The 26,983-nt window shown below is 38.7% G+C and overlaps 1 protein-coding gene across 1 annotated transcript; it reads right to left on the reverse strand.

Moving 5' to 3' along the window:
• Nucleotides 1-6,888: 6,888 nt before the first annotated feature.
• On the reverse strand, nucleotides 6,889-10,191 carry cunh1orf52 (chromosome unknown C1orf52 homolog). Its single transcript, XM_034210090.1, has 3 exons — nucleotides 9,732-10,191; nucleotides 9,305-9,515; nucleotides 6,889-8,338 (listed from the first exon to the last, which is right to left on the reverse strand). The coding sequence occupies exons 1-3, from the start codon at nucleotides 10,029-10,031 to the stop codon at nucleotides 8,184-8,186; spliced, it is 666 nt and encodes a 221-aa protein (XP_034065981.1). The 5' UTR covers nucleotides 10,032-10,191; the 3' UTR covers nucleotides 6,889-8,183.
• Between the last annotated feature and the right edge of the window lie 16,792 nt (nucleotides 10,192-26,983).

The following is a 26,983-nucleotide window of genomic DNA, read 5'->3' on the forward strand; positions in this document are numbered from 1 at the left end:
TCCCTATCTCTGCTCTACTCACACACACTTTTCCCTCATCCCCTCCCTTCCCTATTTCTCTCTCTTTCTTTCTCTCTAGCGCCTCACCTCACCTTCTCCTCATGTTTGCAGCTGAGCTCAGATAGCCTGTTTGGAATGTTTTCCTGAGCTTTGTCCAGCGACATATATTTAGAGATAATAGGCCTAATTGACAATCAAGAAAACAGTAATATAACTGAGGAGCTGAAACGATAAGGTGTTGGCTATTTAGCTTGAAACATTATTTTCTTATAATAAATGAAAAAGCTTTAGGATTACAGTTTCGCCTGTTTATTCTCCTCATTAATAAAGTTAAGGGAATTTATCATTTAAGAACTAAATGCAAGACAGTGAATACTACAGTATGATTGGTTAACTGGAGTGAGTATTTTATTAAGAGCCAACACAATGAATCAATAATCAATGAATTGATCATTCGATTAACAGATAGGCCTAATTAATCATCAGCTATTCACTTTACAAAATTAAACCTGCTGGTAAAATGAAAGTCATGTCACTCAAGTTCACACATCTGCAATTAATTAAAGAAAATGATCCCAAAAATGTACCTGCAGTCCTAACTACAACAATGGTGCAATAACTATTGAGGTATCTTACTTAATTAAAGTAAAACATAGTAGTATTTGGTAATACATGTTTTGTAATCAGGTTTATAAAGTAGAAATTAGCTAAATGTTCTTTAAGTATCAAGGTGGAACAATTTACATAATGGCCCCTTTGTCCGTTTTGTATTTAGCATTTTAACTACATTGCCAATGCATCCTATTTTAGAAACTGACTGTTAACATGAAACTTTTAATCTGAAATCTAACCGTATTTAAAATACATACAGTAGAGTCAATGGTAAAATATTTTGCTTGGATATGCAATGGAGAAGAAGTATACAGTAGCACTAAATACAAATACATTTAAGGCCAGCTGCCTTGACATTATACTGTATTTAAGTGTATATTTACATTCTGCATTTGAGGATGTTTTCCTTTTTAGTAACATAGGTAAGAAAGTGTAATCTCATTGGAACAGTATGTGATGTGTAAGGGAAAGGCGGCTCCAGCCTCTCTATTGAAATTCAACACATATTTGTCCCCGAAATGTGAATTAAATTCAGCTGTAGAGCAGTGACGCAGGACTTCAAATTACCACCTTCACTGGTAGCTGTGAGGAAGGCATTCCAGCAAACAGCAGGGAAAACGACTCGTCTCAGGGGAGAATGTGGCTCGACCCTCTGCAGAGAAACACAATGAGGAGGCTGGTGATGGCTCTGAATCTTCTCCTACCCTTTACAAATCAGTCGGATTGTGTGTGTCATAATACATTTATCTTTTCATAGTTTTATCTTCATTACTACACACCACAAAGGCAATTTTTCATATTCCAATGGCAGCCCGAACCTAAAAGCACGGCGTGCGATGTGATGGATCACTGCCGATTATCGGACTGACACTTTTATCTGAAGTGTATCTTGAGTAATCCTCTCCTCTTTGACCTTGTATCTAACCCCTGTCCCTACTCGCAGGCCCAACCCGAGACTTTAAGAGCGTCCGAGACAGCAGAGAAAGGAATGAAACATACTTCACTTGAACCTTAAGCCATTTGTTTGCGGTTGCCTCTACTTGGAATGTGCCAGGGGATGAGCTGCTGAAAAGCTGCAGTGGGTGTAAAAGTGCACATGCGCTCTCTCCCTCTCTTTAAGGCACACGTACTTACATTGAAATCTACACACACATTCCCCCCTCTCTCTTTGTGGATATGACTCCATTGTATTGCTCCAGGCAAAACTATTTCAGGTTTTTTCCAAGGTACTATATGTCTACCCATGATTGAGGGCATTTTGTTGTCAGAGCCATTCATCGACGGGGGCCCACATTCACCCTCCTTCTCCTCCACCACCACTACCCTCAGTAAAACATGATAAGCATCTGTTATTGCTCTGCAGGAGCCGTGTAGGCCCTGACGCCTCGGCCTGCCGCCCCATCTGACTGACTAGACCCTGTCTGGGCAGTTATTTACAGGTCAAAACCTGCAGGCTGCATAGTGTGTGTTTGTGTGAGAAAGAGAGAAAAGGGGAGAGCAAGGGGGAGAGGAGAGGGCGTTAGGGAAAACAGGCTATGTTCCTAAGGAAGGACACAAACCATTTTTCAACACATTCACTGCGGGGCATGAGCGATATCTTTTAGAAAAATAACATAGTGCAGTATTCATGCTGGAAATGTCTTGCATTCCTGAAAATGTGATCTTGTTGTGTGATATATCTTAGTACCTAAGGTTATACAAGCAGCCAAGGCTTGTTGATGTATGGCAAAAGGGAAAACTGTTTCGTAAGAGGGGGTGGTTTATACACCTAATTGCTGTTTTGGAGTGAAATGTTGAGATATTTTTGCTTTATTTAGTATTCGTTTGACCCATTCGGAAATAGTAGGTGAAATGACAATTTCCCAGTTTAACCTTTTGAAATTGCTCGTTTGGTTTAACCAGCAGTTTAGAACACATACATCTTTAATGTAATAACGTAGAGACTAATACAACAGCAAATATCCACTTTTGAGAAGCGATAACCAGTGTATTAACTTTAACTTTAATACATTGTTGGGAATCTAAAAAGTTGAAGATTATTTTCCAAATAATGATTCAATGATTTTAGTTAAAAACACAACAAAAAGCCACAGTTAAGTCAATGCCCAGTACACAATAATGGTGCCGGAAAAAAAACATCCACGGATGAAAATGGTCCACAACTGATGCACAATTTTTACCTATTTCAATAAAGTATACTTAAAACTGCAGTGCCAGATGTTTTAGGTCATTTTTTGCCCGCTTAAAACATTCAACTATATATTTGTGAAAGTTAAATATTTACATGCCATGCTTCGGTAGGGACCAAGATGTCTCGGATACAGGTCTTGCGGCAGTGACAGCTCACTACTTTAACATAAAACATGTAGTGAGTTAAACAGGGCAAAATAAGCACTTGTCAAGAGACTTTGCATGTTGACTCAACAGCGCAGGATATAATGAGGAAGTCTGTCCCCCTTATTTTCCCTCTAATAGTAACTTGTGCCCTTTGTGAAGGCAGTGGCAGAACATCTGCTTAGCTGGCCCCTTTTCAGATGGCTGTGACAAGTGTATGAAGAAGAAAACTGTCTGTCTGTCTGTCTGTCTGTCTGTCTGTCTGTCTGTGTGTGTGTGTGTGTGTGTGTGACACAGAGAGACAGAAAGGAAAGTAATATGTGTGTGCTCATGAGTGTGTGTTGGTATACAGGGTTCTGCAGCTGTTGGGGCTCTCCTCCTGATGGCAGCTCATTGTTCCCCCTCTCTCTGTTTCTCTCTCCCTCTGTCCCAACCGGTTTATGGGCCTTCCCTTTTCTCAATGCACACCGCAACTCAATTTATGTCCTAAGACACAAGCCTTTCTCAGGGTATAAATCAGTCTGAATGATCTCTGTGATGGTATAGTGTTGCCAAGGGCCTGCTGCTTTACGCTCCAGTCACATTATTGCCATAGCTATTCACTCATATTTGACTATTTAGAAAAAAATCTAAAGGAAAAATGCATCTTTGTCCACACCAGTGTCTTATCAAAGAAGCAGATTTGAATATGTTTTTATCAATACACATTGATGTTTAAGGGAAAAACAAGAAATCCTATTCCCCAAAAGACAGTCCTTGTCATATTCGAAAAGTTATCAAGCTATTTTGTGACAAAGTACAAACAAGTGTTATTAAGTGAATAATATGACAAAGTATTGCATTACAGTGTTTCACTGCATCTGTGTGATCATGCTAGGGACACAGATTGTAATCCATGTTCAACATTTTAATAAAAGGCCAAAGACCTGATTGGTGTCGACATCAGCAAACAGTGTTTCAGTTGGCACGAGCAAACATATGTTCTTGTCTGGAACCCAGATAAGCTCTTATCTGGGTAATATTCTATTTTGTGTTGCCAGGAACATCTGTGAGTGTTGTATAAAGGGACATGGCGAGAATAAATACCAAATATGGCATACTTAGCTGGAAGTGCTCCTCTGAAGAACTGGCAGTGATGGCTGAACTGGAAAATGATACTTCATCTATCCTTGGCATTTGTGTGATGCTGAAACTCCATTATGCCGTCCCTTTAATACTTTATTTGTTTTTGCCAGTGGGACTCATAAACTAATAAAGACACATAGTGAACGGCATTTGACTTTAACTGCAAATAGAGAAAACGAAAGCAAATCCTTCGCTTATCAAAGATGCCAGGAAGTGCTGTGAATCTTTTTCAATGCTTAACATTAAGAATGCAAATTGATAATAAATAAATAAAGAATAACAGAAATTAGATTAGATTACAGCACGTTTATATGTCTAAGGGGGTACTTTTCAAACCTTCACAGGGAAAAATGATCAACATTAGCTTAAAAATAAATGTCTATTTCCTACAGTTAGAATTATCCTATTTATTTGGTATCAATTTCATGATTAGTTGTTATCATGAATTGGACATTTGTATCAAAAAGGGTGCAATTTCTGTTTAAAGATATTAATTTTACTGCGATATACCATTGAGCAAAGCATCACATTGGAGAAGCTGTTAACAACAAATGTTTGGCATGTTTGTTTTAAAAGATAACTTAAAACGATAAATTGAGTTTTAAGACATTATTTAATCAGACGACTCATTGCTGTAACCTGGACAATTATGAATGGATTTTGATTGGTCAGGAACACATTCAGACACACAGTCATGTTATAATCGTATAGTTTTTATCTCTCATTCTTTGTGTACGTACACAACTCGCTGCACCCACTTCAACCTGATTAGGTAAACCAGAGGGAGGGATGAGATACCAGAACTCACAGATAGTATCTCCTCCATTACTGACCAGCAGCCACACCCACCCACCCACACACCCACCCACACACACACACACACACACACAACACACACACACACACACACACACACACACACACACACACACACACCACACACACACACACACACACACACACACACACACACACACACACACACACACACACACACACCACACACACACACACACACACACACACACACACACACACACACACACACACACACACACACACACACACACACACACACACACACACACACACACACACACACACAGCTTGTCTCTTGCTACTGTACTTTATCATCTCTGAGCTGCCAAAGAACGTTCTTTTCTCTGAGTGCCTTCATCATGTGAAAATATCCAAGCATGAGGGAAGGTTTTGGGCAAGTCAACAAGCCAGTCAGTGTGTAGAAACCAGCATCAGGCATGGGGTAGTGTATGCAACAAGAACAAATCCTTCAACTTTTGGCCACACACTAGAACCGTGGCTTTATCCATTGCAATTCCTGTATGTCGCTCAGCCCACCTCTTTCATCCAGAATTCTCCATGAAATCTTTTACTGACATTTTCTCTGTGGCAACCATTGGTCATACATATTGTTGGTTTTGAAGGGTCACTAAAGGGAAAGTTCTACTGACTTTGGTGGTTGAGATATTACATCAACATTCCAATTTGCCCAATAATGACATGCTAAGATGCTGCCAACATAATTTAAGGTGATGAACTTGGTAAATATGACTTGCTACTAGCATTATAGCATTTACTGTTGGAGTATTAGTATTTAGACTCAAAGTCTTGTTGTCTTTTACGATGTAAGACAAAGACTTGAGAAAGGTATTCTTCCTGCAGCACCAGACAACAGGCATAATTGAATTAACATACAAGCTGTGAAATTGTGCTGACTGTGTGAATATGTCATAAGTCAGATAGCAGCAGCTGTAGGCAGCCTGCTCAGTAAAGGTCCCTGAATGCTCAATAGCTATAATGAGGTCTTGACCTTCCAGTAAATGTGTCACTGTGATGAACGGTTAGTGTGACTGACAATATAGCTCTGACCGGACCAGGAAACACTCCTAGCCATTGAACATCTTTCCCAATTTAGTTAAGTCTCAATAGTTAAAAACCTCCAGTGGTGAACGGAATGTAAAGCCTTTATTTTTACTTAGACTTTTAGTGTTTTGCTGGCTTTTTTATACTTCAGTGATTGATGCTCTGATTGCTCAGTGTAACATAAGACCAAGATTTTCTCTATTATTAAATGAAGATAAGGTCAGCCATGTGTGACATTCAGTAGAACCCAAAACAGGCTCTGCTCTGGTAACACAATCTCTATTATACAAAGCGGCTACAGTCCAGGAATGCTGTAGATATCATATCAAAGAGAAACAATTCGAAGCCAAAAAAAAAGCCTGAATTTATGTTTTCCACATGATTCTAAGAATAGACAACTGCAAAACATGTATTTCCTGGGAAATGTCCAGCCACAAGACTGACAGCAAGGCTCTAAAAAACTGATGGGTGTGAACTCGCTGGCCATTGCTCATACAGTGAGTACGTGGAGAGGAGTTATTTTGTTGTAAATATGCCTGATAAAATCAGCCTGCTTCTGTTGTGCAGGACCATGTACGCATTTCAGGCAAGGCCAGACACATGCCTGGAGGCTGGAATCTTATCAGAGGCATATTTACCATCATATCATGACAACCCACAATGACAGATAGGTCTGGAATTCCTCTGAACTGTTGCAAAGTGGAAACTTTTGTTTTTCTCAATACTTGGAAACCATTATCTTTGCTTCAATGGTTGCAGAAATGTAAGGAATGAATTTGGGAATGTATTGACTAATAGCTGAATTCTAACATTATGGATTTAGATACTTTTCAAGACTTTGTTCTCCAGTGATTGTGATCAAAAGTTAATTTTATATAGCATTTTCTGTCCTTGTATCTAATTAGTTTAATACAAATGACTGACAGAAAAGCGCTCTTCAGTAAAATACTTTTTATTGCCTAAGTGATTTATGATGAGCAGTACAAACTATAAAAGTATCCATATACAACCTTTTACACAGAATAAGACATCTGTTGGCAGAAACAAAAGGTCCATAAAACAGTACAATGTTTCAAACATCTTCTGATACTAAACATGCGAGAGGATAAATGTCACCGGACGTCAAATGTTGTGTAATACAAGGTACATACTGGATTAAACTGTCTGTATGCATCAAGTATCTCAAGAGAACTGAGATGAGACTAACTTCCATATCGAAGATCAGAAATCCACTCCTGATGAACAGTAAAAACCGACCCTGGTGGTGCTGAATGCTCCCACAGTGTGCAGCGGACTTCAGATCAAACAGGAAGGACGCTTTCTAAATTAGCTCAAGGGCGACATCTAGTGCCCATAAGCAGGAAGAACAAGCAACATTTTAAAATGCAGTAACAGATTTACAGCCATTTGAATCACATTTTGTAAGGAAAGTCAACATATTAACACAAACAGATATTTCATATGTCAGCTGTGATTAGATATTTAACATGATACAAGAATAACACAGACCGAGTAAACAACCACAGCCGGACATCACTGCTATTTTACCTCATTAAATAAAAGCTACCAGGAGGCAAACAGCCAACAAGGCAGATTTATGTTCCTTTATGTTCAATGTGTCAGCACAGACTCAACCTTTTATTACATTTGTTGTAGTTTTGGCCTTCTTTATGATTGGTTATGATAATATGGTATGCACCAGCTTCTTTGAAAAGAGCCAGGGACACCCAACCAAGCGCAATCGATAAATCAAGTATCATTCACCCTGTTGTCTATTGGAAGTAAAGCAAAGGTGATGTCAGACTGAGATCACACCTGTCTTATCACTTGTTAGATAATGCCCTGTGCACATTGTAAAGGGTCTTGAAATACCCTTCATCCCAGTGTCTTGGAAAAGCACGGGTGGGTTAAAACCATGAGGTATGATGACCAAAACTATGAAAATAACCTCACTGTCAAACACCTGCATTTTTAAGGGAAAACCAGAAGTTCTTGATTCAAAAATATTAACCAGTGGGACTGTCATGAATTCTACTTTTTGGTGTGCTTTGAAAAGAAAACAAATATGATAATATTGCAAATGATCAACATAAAAGGTAGAATTACTTTTTATGTTAGCAGCATACCACCTACTTGAGCAACGAGCACTGTGCTAATATCTGTGAGCAGTCTCGGCTGACATAAAATATTTAAATTAGAAACAGATTCCTTGTTGCAGGAGGGTTTAGGTCTCAATCATCATTTTGCCTGAGGATCCTTTTCTCCTCCTCTACGAAATTCTTGTCAGAAGTCGCTTGTCCCTGGTCCCTCTTCCTCTTCTCCTTCTGCTTAAAGGTCTCCACTCGACGTTTCTTGGAAGACAGGCCTTGCTTGTCTGATTCATCATCTGAAGAGCGGTGATGGAGGGTTTGGGGATTTATGGAGGGGATGGATGAAGAGTGGAAAATAAGGATGTTTGAGTTACTCAACAGCACTCTATTTAAACATATCAATAGGCTCCATTTCACTGTGGGTGCAAAGTGAAGCCAATGCAAGTGTACATTTATTTTAAATTGTTCTTGTTTTGTCTGAGGATGTGTTGTGCACCTCCAGTTACCAATACAATGACATTGCCCTGGGTTTATGCCAACTCAGTCAACTTGCTTATCGCAAATGCAGTTTTATTGTAGGCTTTAATTGACAAAGGGCACTTGATACATTTACAGTTTATGCTGGATATTGCTTCATCTAAATATTCCATGTGGTATACATTAAAATGCAAAGAAACATGTTCTTATGACTGGGATGATGGTGTATCGATTTATTGATCCTCTACCCAATATCATCTCTGCAAAGTAAAAAACATCTGAACGCAACTCCTTCCAAAAGATGTAAAAGTGCTAAAACATGAGAAATGTGGCACTTTATAATGAACAGGTCTACTTTTAGTAAAAACAAGTTTCATTTAGTCCATTTAAATGCCTGAAAGAGCCCAATAATTAAATGGTTGCATCATATTGTAGTTGCTTTTTGTGAGTTTATATAAATGTGGCTGATTGTGTTAAAAGGGCACAGGATGTGCTCTCATATATTTCGCAGGCACTTGCATTGTATCATGGCAGACATTGTGTCATCAACAAATATTGCATTGCTGTCCAAATAATCAATAGGATATCATGTTATGGTGGTAGTGATTTACATCTCTACTGAGCAGGCATGCTTTAAACATGGTACTGGCCAGTTGACATTACTAAACTATCTGGCACAGTACATCTACAACTAGGATAGTAGGCTACTGTAAACCAGCTCAATTCGCTTGTTCATACTTATAAGAAAGTAAAAATGCCCTGTTGTCATTTCATACGGGACTAACCTGATTCAGAGAGTTCCTCATCGGGGGGTAAGAATCGGGCGGTGCCACCAAAAGGCTGCGGTGCATCTTCCCCATTGTCCTCGTACACATTGGACCACTTTATAGCCATGTCCATGCCTGGGGGAGGTCCCTTCTTCCTCTCTGGCTCTGAAGAGTAGCTCTCAGGAGGGGGCACAGCATTTGTCTTCCATGGCTTGAACTCTCTGGCAGGCTTCAGGTTACAATAAAAAAAGATGTACAAAACTGACTAAGGGAAAGACTCAGAACAATTCCTGAACTAGACGCCACATTTCCGATAGGTTTAAACGTTACGTAGTTACAAGCGTAAAGCCACTTAAAATATCATCAGCTCTGCCTTAGCAATGGAGTATCGACTATAGTAGTAAGACAGCTAACTAAATGATCGCTAACTAACTAGTGTTTTTACCTCTTCAGGAGCTTTGACCGTCAGACTCTCCCAGTCTATCTCCTTGTTTAGCGGGTTGTAGAGGAAGGCAGGCTTGGACACGGAGCCGAACAGCTCTTCAGGTTTGGGTAACGGAGCTCCACCGGCGGCTCGTTTAGTCCCGTGTTGTGAGGACTGTGCTCCCCCGCCATGAGCGTCTGTCCCCGGCTTCTTCTTCCGACTTTCCCCCTCCTCGTCGGAGTCGCTGCCATCGCTGCTGTCGCTCAGATCATCGTAGCTCGAAAAGAAACCCAAAGAGCCCGTCTTCTTTTCTTCTGTCATTGTGCAGGAGCTACTTGTTTTCTAATAAGTAACAACCTGTTTGTGTTATAATAAATAAAAGAGTAGTAAAAAGCTGTATGTTTATATTTGTGTCAGTAAGCTTTACTCCATTTTGAATGAGCCTCCAAAAGAGTCGTAATGTGTTTTCGCTAGTGTCGTAACGACTGTCGCAAAGCTGTTTCATTAAAGGAGCAGCCCGAGTTATTAACCAAAACCAGAGCATTAGACCACTAATGACATTGAGTCCGTACAAATATATATTTGTTAAGATGCAAATTGTTCTTTTTTTTGCAGAATTTGTAACTTCACTTGTTGCATGGCCTCCTACCGTGCTTTTATTTTTTACAAACAGCCACTTTGTATGTTTTGTCTTATTTGATTGTGTTTCTTAAACCATAGAAGAAGGCAGTGATATTACTGCACTGTACTGTACTTTGCTTTTTACCTTACTAAACCATAGATATATATAAACACTCCATTGGCCAGCAGCGCGGGTGAGTCATCTAGTGTTTATATATATCTATGTACTAAACGGCCAAAATATCTTCGAGCGAGGGGAGGGGCGAAACTGTCGGAAGTTAATTCATAACAAAAGCCCTCGTTTGCTGAAAGACACTTGATGATAGATAGCATTTCTGAGATATCTTTGGAATGACAACAGAGAGGCCTTTATGAGACAGGCTTTAATGCACTCTCAGAGCCTATTTGATAAGACTAGCTTTATAGCCTTTCCAGCAAGGTAAAGTTAGAAAGATATTCACAAACTTAAAAACAAACAAAATAAATATTACAGTTCTTGCACAACATACAAAAAAAAATCTGATTTATTTCAATATTATATTTGTTGGTAAATTGTATAGCCTACCTACAACCATGTTCATCTAAAGGCCAGCATGATCAGGTCGGGAAGTGTAACAACATTTTTGGACCACTAGAGTGCAATATAGTCACACTAATGTGCTATACCAAAAAGAAGTAAGGCACTGACAGGAACTTAAACACAATTCTGCATTGGCCTAAACATTGTCCACTCTGGTTTGCAACTATGCTTTTTTATAAAAGCAATTCCTTTAAGTAATGGCTGTAATTATTATTATTATTAATATTAAACCTTTATTTAACCAGGTGGTCCCATTGAGATCATCGATCTCTTTTTCAAGGGAGACCTGTCATTCTCTTACCTCATTAGACTGCCTTTAAATCACTAAAGGATTCAGAGTGTCTATAACTTTTTTCAGGTTACATGACCTCTTCTGTTTATTAAGAGCAGTTCAGAAAACCAAAAATATCTATCTGCTAGACTTGGAGAGGCCAGTTTTTGCCTTCCTGAACAGATCAAACACAGACTAAAAAACACAGGATAGACAGGTAAACATAAATCTAGTGTGAAAACTGCTTGTAATTTTTCTTTCCATTCTTCATTCTCTTTCTTTTTCGCTTAAAAATGATCAATGATTACCAAGGGCGCCGCTTGCCGACAGGCAAGACAGGCAACTGCTTGGGTCCCCGGACCAGAAGGGGGCCCCCAAATAAATTGGATTAAGAGTGTTGGCTGTGCGTGGTGATGAAAAGCTGGTTCGAGGGGCCCCCAGTGAATGTTTGCCTAGGGCCCCCACATTCTCTAGAATCGCCACTGATGATTACGATACAGTTGCTGCAATTAAGATGTTTTGGGAGTTTTAGGTGAATTTGAGGTCAGATCTTCACAGAGATTTACTGGAACTCCAGTCCTGACAGATCCTGGAGGTAAAAGTTAATGTGCGGGAAAAGTGTTTTACAACCTCTTGCTTGCTCTTCAGGGTGATAGCAGGACACCCCAACTAGTCACTCACAGAATATCAGTACAATCTGATGTAGAATTTCAAAATAAAAGACCTTTGAAATCTCATATACGGGCTATCATCCCTCTGTTTTTAGATAAGAATACAACAAAAACTCTCCAGTATCAAAGACTTATTTCACTCCAGGGTGATAGCAGGACACCCCAACTAGTCACTCACAGAATATCAGTACAATCTGATGTAGAATTTCAAAATAAAAGACCTTTGAAATCTCATATACGGGCTATCATCCCTCTGTTTTTAGATAAGAATACAACAAAAACTCTCCAGTATCAAAGACTTATTTCACTCCAGGGTGATAGCAGGACACCCCAACTAGTCACTCACAGAATATCAGTACAATCTGATGTAGAATGTAAAAATAAAAGACCTTTGAAATCTCATATATGGGCTATCGTCCTTCTGTTTCTAGATAAGAATAAATAAATAAATGTCGATTGTCAAAGATATATTTCACTCCAGGGTGATAGCAGCACACCCCAACTAGTCACTCAGAGAATATCAGGATAATCTGATTTAGAGTTTCAAAATAAAAGACCTTTGAAGTCTCATATGAGCTATCGTCCCGCTGTTTCTAGATAAGAATAAAACAAAAACTCTCCTGTATCAAAGACTTATTTAACTTCAGGGTGAAACTCTACATCAGATTGTCCTGATATTCTCTGAGTGACTAGACTGTTTGTCCTGCTATCACCCTGAAGTGAAATAAGTATTTGATACTGGAGAGTTTTTGTTGTATTCTTATCTAAAAACAGAGGGATGATAGCTCATATATGAGACTTCAAAGGTATTTTATTTTGAAACTCTACTTCAGATTGTCCTGATTCTCTCTGAGTGACTTGATGGGGTTTCCTGCTATCACCCTGAAGTGAAATACGTCTTTGATACTGGAGAGTTTTTGTTTTATTCTTATCTAAAAACTTTGAAAGAATGTTGAACACGGATTTGACTACACATTCTTGGAACCATCTTCCAGAGATTGTACCATGACTCCCATATCCGGTTCAGCCAAGCTGCTATTAAACATTTGAAATATTACATTTATTCACAGCTTTAGGTTTTAAGATAAATGTGTCTTAAAACAATTGAGGTTGTTAGATAATTCCACTTGTCTCACAACCGTTTCCCTTTATTTTCCTAAATTGAAACAAGACCAGATGTGTACAGTTTGGTGCACACAAATCAAGTGAAATCAACTTAATTCTGAATTATTCTTGTAACATGTCATTAGTTATACCCTTCTTTGTGTTTTCCCTCCTACTACTCCAATACATTGGCTTCTCTTGGGACACTTTGAGAAATTTTCTGAAGAATTAATGTTATCTTGTCAAGCATATTCTTTAGTGCAATGTTCTGGAAAAATAGTGTAATCCAGCAGGGAGAATGTGTTCTTTAGTTGGTACAATCAACCCTTCCTTCCTTCAGCTTTTTTCTTCTATCTCCACAGAGCTTGACCATGGTGTGAGAAATTCCCCATAGGGATGAAAAGCCACACCTCTCCAAGTCTCTGTTTAATCTAGCCATTCATAATATCTTAAATGTCTTTATTTTATCCAACAGCTTAGCAACAGGTCAGGACACATCTAAGGTAAGAATTTGAGTGGGTGGTTTACTCAGTGTTAGCCCATACACCAGTAGTACGATTTATTTTGTTTTACTTATCTACAATTACCACGAAATATTTCTATACTCATTTGAGACAAGGACATTTTTCTCAATAATCACAATGAATTGGCAGAATGCATCAGATGTTATCCTCCTGTATGCTAAATGTGCTTTTTTTGGACTGCACATTGGGTGACTGAGTATTTTGGATCTTGATTGTGGAAATCCTGTTGACGTCTAAGATAATTAAACCCACAGTTCATCTTGAGGTCGGTGAGCAACACCTGGAGAATTAAATAAGGGGTGCTGTTGTGTTGTTAAACCCAGATGGATTTTATCATTCTCTTTTCATCAGACAACAATGTAAGCTGCTATTTATCTGCATATAATTGTTTGTGATTGTAGACATTTATTACGAAATTGGTAAGGAATTCACCTTTCAATCTTTTTAGTCACAGTCTTATTCACAGATAATTTGTACTTATTAATGCAAACTAGAAGAGTTTTAAGTAGATGCAACCACTGGCTGATGCTGCTGAGGTGAACTTTGACCTGAAGCTCTATTGATGTAGCGGGATGACACAGGAGGTAGAACATTGCACTTAAAATGGTTAATGAGGAGCAAGCTGATGTCAAGATCATTGCCTGTATTCATTGGAAGTGCACATTTGTATATTTGGGGGGTTGTTTTTGTTCTTTTGAGAAGTCATGTATGGCCCACAAAAGCAATTTTGTTATATTCCACTTGATTCATGTCTGTTACACACTGGAACAGCCTGATAAAACTAATAGACTTAACAATGGCTTTTAATATTCATCATATTACATTTATAGTCTCATTTTACATGCAGCAATGCAACACACAACTATGCTACGGAAAAAAACTGTCAAAGCAACACCTGTGTAAAATAAATATTCATGCTCACATTCTCTTCCAGCATTACTTTATATATATCTGTCATCAATCCTTTTATCATTTTTTCCATCTCTTTTCCATTTGAATCCAACAGCGATATGATAAACTGGAAAATGGCAGAGGTGGAAACAACATGTGGTGTCACGAATGGTCTTTTTTTCACCCTTTTTTTTCCTCCTGAGACTCAGCTGAAGTCAAGAGGCAACATTCATGTTTAAACATGTATTTTTATATTTATACATGGTGCATGTGCATTAGCAAAATGTGCTAATGCATGTTTGCTTCACTTCAACTTCATTCTTTAATGCATGTGTTCTCTATGCATCATGTTCATCTCTCTCCCTACTTTTCCTTTGATTCCCCTTTCTTTACTCCTGTTCTCAATGTATCAAGAATGCTTCCACTGCCTCTTCATAACACACAGACACACATGCGCCATACACCACTGTGTTTTCTCTGGTCACCGAACACTTTTCAAACTTGATAGGTGGCATTCTTTGGCTCATTACATTAACTCTCGGCTCTGTTTGCACCGCGGCCTGTCTGGGCTCGTGGTTGGAGGCCGGATCTGACTGAAGTGGCAAAATGACTGAAAGTGAGAGAAAAAAAGAGAGATAAAAAAGAGACAAGTGGGTTACTGCTGGGAGAAGGTGTGGGATATCTGGGTCAAAAGGACAGTTTGGGGGTGTGAGGGGTGGGATGTTGTGTGGGCAGAGGTGGGTGTTGGGGGTGATCATCCCCATCACATGTTCCACGGTGTCCTGCGGTGTGGATGGCTGTGGACTAAGCACAAACAGCTTACTCAACCCTATGCCCTTCCTGATGCTCTCATTTGCACCGCAACCTCCCCAACATGCCCATACACCCACACTTACACACACAACTTAAGATCTCGTCTGATCTCAGAGCAGTTCATTCATACAAAAGTGAGTGGCAGGTATTTCTTTTGCCGCTCTTCAGTTTATGATGGAATGTCAGAATGATAAATGATTACTGTATGAGGTAACCACAGTGTCAGTTTTTGATTATGGGTCTTCTTTGTGTGCATGTTCAACTAAGTTAAAACATGCAGGGAAATATAGCAAACCGCAACTAACCCTCTAGGTTTAAATATGTAACATTTTAGCTGCATTCACATGTTGTCTTTTGAAAGTCGAAGTTGTGGTTCTTTGGAGGATTTTATGTTATGATGGTGGCATATGTTCCAATATGAAATAATTAATTTCAGATGATCTGTCTGCAGCCTGCGGCAGTCCATTTGACGGTAACATCTTTTTGCTATCCATTTACATTGAAAAGCTCTTATGTTCGCCTTAAAACATGTTTCTTTATTATTCTCCAGATGCTCTATAAAAGTAATGCTTAGATGTTTTCTTAAAAGCTACACTAAAAAAACAACACTTAACCATGCCTTCTTGGATTTTTGATAGTCCCTACTCAAAAGCTAACATTTGCTTTGATACTTTGTTAAATAGTTGTAAAATCCTATCTTGTCTATTCTTAACAGAGAGACACTTACACAGGACCCGAAGGGGTACACAAATAAACAGAGACAGGCCAGAGTGCTTGTATGATCTTTCGGATGAGTTTCAAGGCTGTCTGCAAAACAGATTGGTCACTGCGTGGAAAAGCCTCACTGTTCTGCACATGTCACAGAAGAATGCTTTGAGCCGAGGCCAGCAACATCCACTTTTCAAATGCATCATTCAAAGGACCCCTGTCAGTTATGTCCGCCTATCATCTACAAACAGAGTTGAAAGCCAGGTAGTATATTGCCACGCTCTATAAAATAGGATCCAAAGCAAAGAAAATGTAGCATTTCCATAACTGTGGCTAATACAGTAGCATTTATATTCTTATATCGCACATTATCTCACATTTTCAATGTGAATAAGACGATGCTTGATGCTTTTTACGACAAAACAACACTTGAAGCTAATATTTCGGAGCGAATCTTTTTTCCTGAATCTTTCAGAATCTCTTTACACAGAGGGGACACGTGTTTATGTAAAAAATACATGAACAAGTGGATTTTGCATAATAGGTGACCTTTAAGAAGTGATTGTACATATATGAATAACATGTGATATGGGATTTTCCTCTTGACAAGAGCGGACAGCTATGTTTCAGAAATCATGGGATTTCATGTGGGTTATTATATGTTTCGGGATTTGTAACTAGACAACACATTTAATAAATTACTGCTAGAGAAAAAAACAATGTAGGCTACATGCTTCAATTCACAAAAGGAATGCAAAGTCAAGTGTCCTGCAATTCAAAGGATAAGTCAAAAGAAAAAAGAAAATAGCTTTGGTGACAGTCTAACTTCTTCCCAGTTTTTCCAGTCTTTATGCTAAGCTAAGCTAATCAACAAATGTCCCTAAAAAGTAAGTGGTTGGCTATTGTTTCTTATTTATCGCACTGAAATGGATCTTCATATTTATTTTGAAATAAAAATATGTACATTTTCCAAAATGTCTAACTACTCCTCTAACAACCCAGTCTCACGGCATTTCGTGTTCACCAACACGATTTTTAATCTATTGATTCGTGTTCACCAACACGATTTGCCCCTTTTTTTTCGTGTTGCACAGCACGATTTTAAAAGCAATGTATTTCTACTGCCTGCAGCACGTCTTTTTCTCCGGTCGGGTCGAGGAAGACCGGAAGCTGTGTGGTTCATAAAAACATGTTCTTACTCAATATCAAGCCACAGTTATTGCTTTTATTTGAAATCGTATAATTTCGGACTTTTGTTGCCGTCTGTGAGGAAAATAAATGGAGCTCAGAGCCTCAGAATACGGAAATCTGTATTTTTAAATATTTGTTTCCTTCTAATTTGATATTCTTTTCAAAATAACACAATGTTATTTACTCACCAATAACACACAATTATCCTTGCTTTTATTTATTGGTTTAATTCCATAATCTCGGGCTTTTTTGGCGTCTGTCAGGAACTGAATTTCAAAATAAAAATAACCGGAAACAGACGTAGGCCTATAAGGGACATTTCGAGCATCATTGCGATTGTCAACATTTCTGAGTTTAGGATGGCCGAAGACACTACACTACCCATAATCCCCAGCTATCGTTTAGGACTACAGTCCCCGTAAGGTTACGCAGAGCGTCAAACAGCTGTGTGAAATGGAACGAAACCACGCCAGACTATCCAAAACTGGAATTGAACGCCCCCCCAGAACTACACATGCTGGCTATTGTGTTGCGCAAAATGTTCTATGGGACGTCTCTACTGAACGTTTTCGTGTTTCCCACAATTAGAAGTTGCCAGTATTAAACACATTGGTGTTATCAAATGTAAAACATATAATTAATAAATGGGTGAAAATCGCTTGTGTCCATAATGCGCAGCATTAATACCCAGACAGCTCATTGTTACTTTGTAATTCTACTACAGAGGTTAACCTGGTATTTTTACTCCATTGCATTTATTTGAGTTACTTTGCAGATTCTGATAAATTATGTGAAATATAAACAACCCTTAAATCAGACTTTAGTTACACCTGAGTAAAATTCAGGTAAGGTGATTGTCAAGTGCCAACAATCAGGAGAGATATTTGATAGTTGGTGCTTGAGAAGACTAAACATGTATCTGCAATTGACATGAATGGAAACGAGTAATAAAGTATATTCATTACTCGTTATTCTCTACTAATAGTTAATTAAAGACTGTATATTATGGCTATTTTGCACATCCCTTTCAAGATTTTCAAAGGTGTATTGACATATCATATACGGTGTAGTTATGCAATGAATGAAACACTTGGGTCACAGGTTCCTCAACAGTGCATTACAAGACATCTATCAATATGTACCTCCACCATTAAACTGTCATATTCTGCACATTTCTTTTTCTATCTACATACATAAGAGTATAATTCATATGTATAATATCAGTTAAAATAAGTGCTTTAACATAGTTAACATTGCAGGAAAGCAATATATTAGACGTTAAGTACTTTGTCAGGCTTAATATTTATCTGTAGATAGATACCCCAACGTTTTTTTCTTATTTAAAAGAAGACCTTAATCTGTTATTTAATGTTTAAATAAAGGTTAATTCGTTTTTCTGTTTTGCACCTCCTCCTATTAATATCTTTGTACATTCTGCACTAAACTGTTTTATTGTAGAGATCACTTATAGTATCTTCTTGATTTTTTATATTCTATATTTATACTTTCCCCCTATGAAAGTATGTACTCTAAATATTTTTTTAATCAAATAAAACACAATAATTCAATTCATTTTCATTTCAAACCTTTATTTAACCAGATTGGTCCCATTGAGATCATAGATCTCTTTTTCAAGGGAGACCTGCAGTAATAATAACGTGCTTTAACCAGGCGGTGCACACAAGGTACACACAGCCATAATAACTTTGTATTATTAGTGTAGGACACTTTTGTTTTCGTACAACATCTGAAAATGTGTAGTTTTATGCATGCTTTCACATAATTTTACAGCATATTGCTATACTATTTCAGACTCAGTATTTACATTCTTACATTCAAAGAAAATCAGTAATATCTTTAAAAACTACAGTCCTTTTATATCAGCTGTGCACCGTTATGGTGTAAATATAACCTATCTGTGAATTAGATCAAATGTAAAAGTCAGCAGAATTAGTGTTGACACTGCAAGGAGACGTATTGTGTGAAGAGAAATTGAAGATGTTGTTTAATTGTTGAATATATTTATGATCCACGTCAAGTATTCAGTTTCAGCGGCATTTTCTCAGTTTTTCCAAAGGTCTTCTCATCAGGGCTCTATAAATAAAGAACTACGGCAGATCTGTAATATACAATGCTGCCGAACCGTGTATTACAATGCCGTTATGTGATGACTTTCAAAGAGATAAGCAAGAGCGCTCGGAATTAAGTATTATTTTATTATTTTAAAAATGTTTCCCGGATTTCATATCATATAAACACCAAATCCCAGCATGCATTGCGGCTAAAACATCCAATAAACGAGCTTAAAACCATAGCTGAGGATCTTGGGTAATCGCTCGAAATGCCTACGTCTGTTTCCGGTTATTTTTATTTTGAGATTCAGTTCCTGACGGACGCCAAAAAAGCCCGAGATTATAGAATTAAACCAATAAATAAAAGCAAGGATAATTGTGTGTTATTGGTGAGTAAATAACAGTATGCTATTTTGAAAAGAATAACAAATTAGAAGGAAAAAAAGATTTTAAAAATACAGATTTCAGTATCCTGAGGCTCTGAGCCCCATTTATTTTCCTCACAGATGGCAACAAAAGTCCGAAATTATATGATTTCAAATAAAAGCAATAACTGTGGCTTGATATTGAGTAAGAACATGTTTTTATGAACCACACAGCTTCCGGTCTTCCTCGACCCGACCGGAGAAAAAGACGTGCTGCAGGCAGTAGAAATACATTGCTTTTAAAATCGTGCTGTGCAACACGAAAAAAAGGGGCAAATTGTGTTGGTGAACACGAATCAATAGATTAAAAATCTTGTTGGTGAACACGAAATGCCGTGAGACTGGGTTGCCTCTAAACATGACCCAATGCAACAGCCAGATATCAGCAGCATGATAGCAGCTAACAGGGTTAGCCCATACTGTTTCTTCCTGTGCCAGTCCCTGTCCTGCTGTAGGTCTGATGTGTGATGGGCCGTGTAAGAAAGGGATTGGGGGCACATTTCACACCTTGGGGGCAGCTTGGTGGGGGGCTGGCAGCAGCTTGATGAACAGAGTGCACCTGGCTGAGAGCTGAGTTCCCCCAGCTTCCCTGGTACGGACACGGTTTACAGATCAAAGCGAGGTAATCCCTGCTTCATCCAGTCACACACTCCTCCACATATGCCTTCTCCTCCTTGAAGTCCTTGTGGACCTTCACCAGACCTTGTTTCATCTTCAGGCCCCTCGCCATCTGTAGCCTGCTCTGCTGCCTTGACATCCTGCAAAGTGCTCTCTATATGAAACACACCTCAATCGGCCTCTCTCCCATGTTTGAACTGTCTGTTTCCCCTGATGCCCATGGTGAACCCTGGAGCTCTGGCTGTGGGATTTTCCGACTCATTAGCTCTGCTCAGTCAAGTGAAGAAGCCTGCAGATTCCTTCCAGCCAAGTTCATCAACCCGGCCAGTGGCTCCGACTGTGAGGTGATAGTAGAGAGGGGGTTCAAGCCATCGGACCCCGCAGCGACTTTGTTTAGTGTGAAATGAGATGAGGAGGAGGGGCACGAGGATGAGCAGAGGGCAGAAGATGGGAGTGCTAATCAAAGGCCTGTGCATGGGTTTTGATGAATTGGGATGTGGGCAGCGGGGCAGCACCACACCCTAACGCAGTGCAGCGTATTTAACGCAGCTTAGCAGTGTAGTTACGGGGGTGTTAACGCCTGTCAGTTATACGACTGCTCCTCCTGGCAGCAGGTGTCTGTTTGACCCTGGTTCTAATGTGCAGACGGTGTCCTGTTGACCTGGACTGTTTGAAGCAATACTCACAGCAAAGAAGAAGAGGGAAAGAAGGGGAACAACTTTTCACACCAGCATTCTCCAAAGGTTTACTGATGACCTTAACTCTTAAAATAATGATGGTTGCTCTCATGACATGTTCTCTGACATTTGGATTTTGTTTTTCTTCTTTTGGATGTATCTGAAAAAGCCTGCAAGGTTAGTTGGTCTGACAAATCAAGGATTTGTTTTGAGTTCATCATCATTACCTGTAATCTCCTTCCAAGCAAACTGCATACAGTATGTATATAAGTAAGTCCAATTTTGATCATTTTCATTGTTTTATTCCTTGTTCTTGTTTTGTTATTGCTGTTCTTGTGATGTTTTGTTTGTGTTCCCATGTTTCTTTTTGAAAATATATCTTAATATCAATGAGAATGCACAATTGAATATAAAATTAAATAAATACATTTTTAAAAATCCCTTAGTTTTTGCTCTCTACCAAATCCCGATGAAAATATTCGGCTCTTAAGCTGCTAAATAGTCCATTATTTTGTACATACGGAATGCTTACAGCAGCTGGAAACATGCATTGATGGGTGGTGGGAGTAACTAAAACATCACATTTGAATCCAAAACAAAGAGCTTAAAGACACCAAAACACTTTTATTTTCATTTTGGATTGTCACTAAACAAGTGAGCCCTTTCACATCACTAGTAATTTTCCAAACAAACATATTTATGAGTATAGCTTTAAGTTTTTGTTTTGTGAGTAAAAGAGTAACAATTTCTCAATACTTTTTCGACTAGAGACAACCATCAAAAATCACATGACCACAAGGAGGCCTTGTCAACTTTCCTTAAATACAGGTTGTCTTATCGTCATGGATCCTGCAAGAACGGTTTGAGTTGTTTCCGTTTTTGCTGTGAAAACTGGTAAACCTTATAAATCCAAGATAATTTATATATTTGGTGCAAGCTTTAAATATTTTAGGATCACCTTTCAAGACAACAGGGAATAACGATTTGTTATTCCAATAAAAACCCTAGGAGTTCTGATCTAAAAGTCTCATTATATTCTGAACGATTTAAAATGCTGAGTTGTATGCTTTTTATGGGGATAAGGTACTTTAGGACTGCAAGAGGACAGAGGTCAATCACACACACTTATGTTTGGTCAGGAGATTCACTCTGTTGGACATTTACAGGAAGAACTCAGAGCAGCCTGTCAGACACTCCCTGTTACGAGAAGACATGGCCCAGCTCCATGTTACTGCACAGTACAAACCTCACATGTCAGTAAACCTACTGTACTGCTGGTATGTGATGGGCTGGATGTAGGTATTTGAGCTGCTGTATTAGATTTCACACAGATTTCATGATTAAAAAACAAAGCAATGCCTTTTTCTATTCGACCAGGCAGTCCTGGAGCCTTGCTCGCTGCACTCAGATCAGACCTGAATACTAAGCTAAAAAGATTAAATCTCTTCCTCCTGATGGGAATACTTACCAGTTTCCTGCTTTGTTTTACCCATTTCTTAACTTCTGCCTCCAATGCTGTTCACAAATGTCTCCCTTATTTGTCTTGGCACCGGAGCCATTTCTGTTTGAGAAACAAGCAGGCAAACAACAGGGCTTATACAGATATAGCCCTGTGTAGGGAAGATCAAGTGTCCTTGTCTCTATGCTGTAAATACATGCAAAGGAATTAGAGTTGACAAGCAGCCGGAGTCTCTGGGATGACAGCATGGTAATTTAGCTCTGAAACACCACACAGGAAATGAAAACCTTAAGAAAAGTGTCAATGATTGTAAAAAGTGTGCCAGATTTGTTTTCAATTTGCATTTCTTAACAACTTTACAGAGACCCACCTTGTCTCATCCAAATAAAATGTAGCATTAATTTCCCTTTTTGTGGTCTGAGGTTAATAAGGTAATTGAATCCATGAATCCACCAGCAGGCACTTCACAGAACAGACACAGATAATGGCCTGATGCCTTCATCTGGTGATTCCTTTTTTTCTTTTTCTCAGGCCACAGGCTACTCATTTAGAGGAAATTGTTCACAGATCTTCTCTTGATCACTGTCTCCATTTAACAAAGAAGTTTCCATGTATTTTACTTTTGGACTTTGTTGCTGACTTCATATTGTTCTACTTTTAACTTGGACATGTTTGTATTTCTTTTCTGTGAAGAGATAAGATGTCTGAGCCCAATCATTTTGTTGACTGTAAGTGAGTGTTACTGATTTGCCAGTAATATGATTAAAGACCTCATAACTCTTAATGCTGAAAATTATCTTCCTTTTTTGTTCGTGCATTTATTTTGTTTTTCATAATTCTGCTAACCTCAGACTAAAAGGAATAGTTTTAAATAAAGTAAAACAAATATGGTTTCTCTTACACTTTCTTGCTAATAACAAGGTTTATACTCTTGAGTTGTAGATCTATACACCTGACTCGATAAAGTGTGTATCCCAAAACAATTCAATCATAGAGGACCTTTTTAAAACCAGTTTGATAAGCCGCAAAATGATTTAACTCCACCAGTCTTTTATTTTCACTTACAACACCACTAGATTTAAGTGATATAGGATAACAATTATTATTAAATACTATAAGTGTTCAGTTACTATGCAGTTTTAAAGAAGTGAGTTATCTTGGGGGACATTTATTCAGTCTCTTTGTAGACCGTGTTACATAACATATCCCCAGCTGACATAACTACAGCCTTGGCCAATTTAGTGTTTGGGTTTCCACCGAGTCCTGAGTCCAGCAGAGCCAGTCAACTCAAAACAGTCTGGAAGTCATGATGGTGATGACCTCAGGGGTATCTTTGTCTAGACTGCTTGGATAAATGTCTTGATTTCCAGGTTTGCAACAGGATATATTCCAAGATATTCATGGTGTTTTAATCAAGCACATGCACAAATATCTCTTCATAGTTCCATGTAATGGATAACATCATGATGTGAAGTGGACTACTGAACCACAAGCACTCCGCAAATGGATTTCCAATTTTGTATATTAGCAGTCTTATTGGCAAACATATTGGGGTTAGTAAAAATGTCTGGCTAGGTAGAATGTTCCAAGTCGCATTTCTAACAAATACAAGAACAATGTGCTTCTTTTAAGACTTACATTTCAACCCCAAACACATAATAAATGTCATATTAATGATGTTCTTCAGACACATGCTGTGTGGTATCCAAATCCAAGCCGATTAGTTTTTACTGCAAAAGCTGCGGATGATCATAAATATTTGGTGCTATAGTGAGTATTATTAGCAGCAACATGCCCATGTACAATTAAATAAACAGTCAGACTAACTGTTGTGTTTTTATTGGTTTTGCTTAAAACAACAGAGGTGATTATTATGCCGAATAGTCGATGCATGTTTGCAGGATATTGTTGTGGTTGATCTTTAACAGATTTGTTGACAGGAAAAATATATAGTGTTAAACTCTAATTTAAATCTCCCTTATTTTTACATTTGATAATTAATGTACATGGATAACACTTCAGAAGCTATGTATGCTTGAGAAGTACATTAATAACTGAAATGCAGTAGGACAATTTCAAAAAATGTCCTACTGGTACCGGTAACTTACATGTCTCACCTCAAAACACTGACTATCTCATTCATAATGGAACCCGAGCCAAACCTGATTCTGGTTCGGGATTCCCCGCTGGAAGTCTCTGGCTAAAGGTTATTAATAAAACATATGAATGTAGTTCTTTCAGCCAGTTAACTCACACTTCAGGAAATTCTCAATCTAATGTCCTTTTTAAATCCAAGAAGTGACCTAATACTTTTGCTCTTTTATGTCTCTGTAACACTTCTGGCAGGCTGGACACCATACACATGAGGTCATGATGAGGAAGTATTTTGCTGCAGGCCAGCCACACCAAACCTGGCTGTAGCGCTGATAGCAAACACATGAGGTAGTGGCAATCGCCCATCTGTGTCTGGAGCCTGGCTCCTTAACCTGTGGCCTGGCTGACAGGTGGCTCTGCCCCAGTGGACAGAGAGGCCCGGGCTATTTTCTGCCTCGGCAACAGTGGATGGTGACACGGGGCAGCTGACGGATAGAGACGTTTCCGCAGTTTAAACTAGTCCTGAAATGCAGGGGACAAAAGGTCCTTGCCACCCATGGAGTTCTGTTGGTTCACATGGTTGACATTTCCTGGGAAATACAAATCCCATTGGTATATTTATAACAATTGAATAAATTACTATCTTGAATGTTAAAAGTGAAGCAGCCAAAATCCTATAGAACTAAAACAGCCGCTGAGGCACTAGTTAGCGGATCTTACGCAGGGCAATGATCATCCAAGTCCAGACAAGAATCTCCATTTGTGCATTTTATTATGATCCAATACCAGGACAATGAACAGGTTTCCTATATCTCTTTTCCTGAAGCCTTTCCTATGGCTTTCCTTTGTGTGGCTTGAAACACCCTGGTAAAAAACCGTTTGCCTAATAGTGCTCTGGCTCCCACCACCCACCTGTCTCCAATATATACAATTACACCAGGTGCTCTAATCACAGTGCCCAAACATGCCTTCAAAATAAAAGCATATAAACTACTTTAACTTATGATGCTAACTAAGAATACATTTACAATAAACACTATAAACAGCAAGAAAATAAATGTTAAACCATTAAATAATATAAAGAGATATATTGCTCCAACAAAAAGTGAAGTACAAATCGCTATTGCCATGAGAAGTTAGTAGAGACAAAACTGGAGGATATCACATTTGTCAGATAAAGAAACCACAACATCCAATTAAAGCAAATGCTGCCCCTAATCTGCTGAATGTGCAACTGTTGCCATATAAACTTAAAAGGTGATATTATTTCAATGTTGTGTAAAGAGCTTGTTTCTGCTGCCTCCGTGAGGCAAAGAAGTCTGGGACACTTTGCATATGATGGTGATCTATTGATGTGGTATTTCTGCCAGATGAGAGTATATTTCAATATTCACCACATGACTGGGACGGGATAGAAAAAAGAAGTCATCAGGAACAGGAGGGAAGCGGAATCATGCATCTAAAATTATTCTCTAGCTCAGATGTTAAATACTGTCGGGTTCCTCGTGTCTTCTTCTCCTCCTTTAGGGTGTTATTTAGAAAGCCCTTAATCAGAGCAAGTCCTCTTATTTTCCTGCAGTAAATGAATGTATCCCCCCTGCTGAAACTGGGAACAATTTTCTGTGCAGTTATTTCTAATTATCAGCTGAACACATTGTTTTGTGTGTTTTCTCTCCAAAGAAACAAATAGTACATCTGTTTTACATTGTTTGTGTTTGAAGTTTGGAGTGGATGCACTTGGGGCTTTTTAAGCGCCTGCACTGCTTCAGTTTCATGCACAGGTAAGCAGAAGAATAAATGACGCTTTGAAACAGGAAGAGGAGGCCTCACATGGGATGTTCACAACTATTGAAATATAGATATTAATGATCAAAACATTCACACATGTAAAAGCCATAAAATCTGGATGTTTCCCAATGTCCTCTTTCTCCGGTTTCTCTGAGTTCTCCACTATAAAATCCTGTGCCAGAAATGGTTTTAAACATTCAGAGCACTAGTTTAATCCAAGTTGGAGTAGCAGATGTTGAGTGCATAGTAAAGGGTATTGGTTTAATAATAGCTTTCTTTTCTGACATTATCTGAACTTGTTGGCAGTTGGCACACACACTGAGCTTATGGCTAAATTGAAAATCAAAGAGACTTATGTAAAGCCAAAGAAGAAAAGCTCCATTGGCCAGTGTTTGCCTCTGTTTTCCAAACTTTGAAGAAATATAACAAAAGAGAAACATGACCCTCCATTATCATAGAGCCCCCATGCTCGAGTCTCGTGTTGTCACAGGTGTCTGCGGTAGAGCTCTTTAAGCACCTTTGCAAACATCCTAATCTCTACCTTAGAATCTGAGGGCTGATATGTGGGCAGAAAAGAGGCAATTTGTAAACTCCAGGTATGTCCTGGACTTTCAGGTATGTCCTGGAATTTCAGTTAAAAGGGGAGAGGAAATGACAATAAACCTACCCCCAAACAACCCTAAGCTAAAAGCCATAATTAAATGACGAATGGTCTACAGAGAAGGCTGGACAGGGGCTGACCTGCAGGTAAAGCGTGCCTGTGGTC

This window comes from Gymnodraco acuticeps, unplaced genomic scaffold, assembly GCF_902827175.1.
Source record: "Gymnodraco acuticeps unplaced genomic scaffold, fGymAcu1.1, whole genome shotgun sequence".
NCBI classification, from domain to species: domain Eukaryota; kingdom Metazoa; phylum Chordata; class Actinopteri; order Perciformes; family Bathydraconidae; genus Gymnodraco; species Gymnodraco acuticeps.

Coding starts and splice junctions, on each gene's coding strand:
- cunh1orf52 (XM_034210090.1), bottom strand. CDS start 10,031: ATGACAGAAGAAAAGAAGACGGGCTCTTTGGGTTTCTTTTCGAGCTAC. Junction 9,516..9,731: donor CGGTCAAAGCTCCTGAAGAG/GTAAAAACACTA, acceptor TGTAACCTGAAG/CCTGCCAGAGAGTTCAAGCC. Junction 8,339..9,304: donor TGAGGAACTCTCTGAATCAG/GTTAGTCCCGTA, acceptor ACCGCTCTTCAG/ATGATGAATCAGACAAGCAA.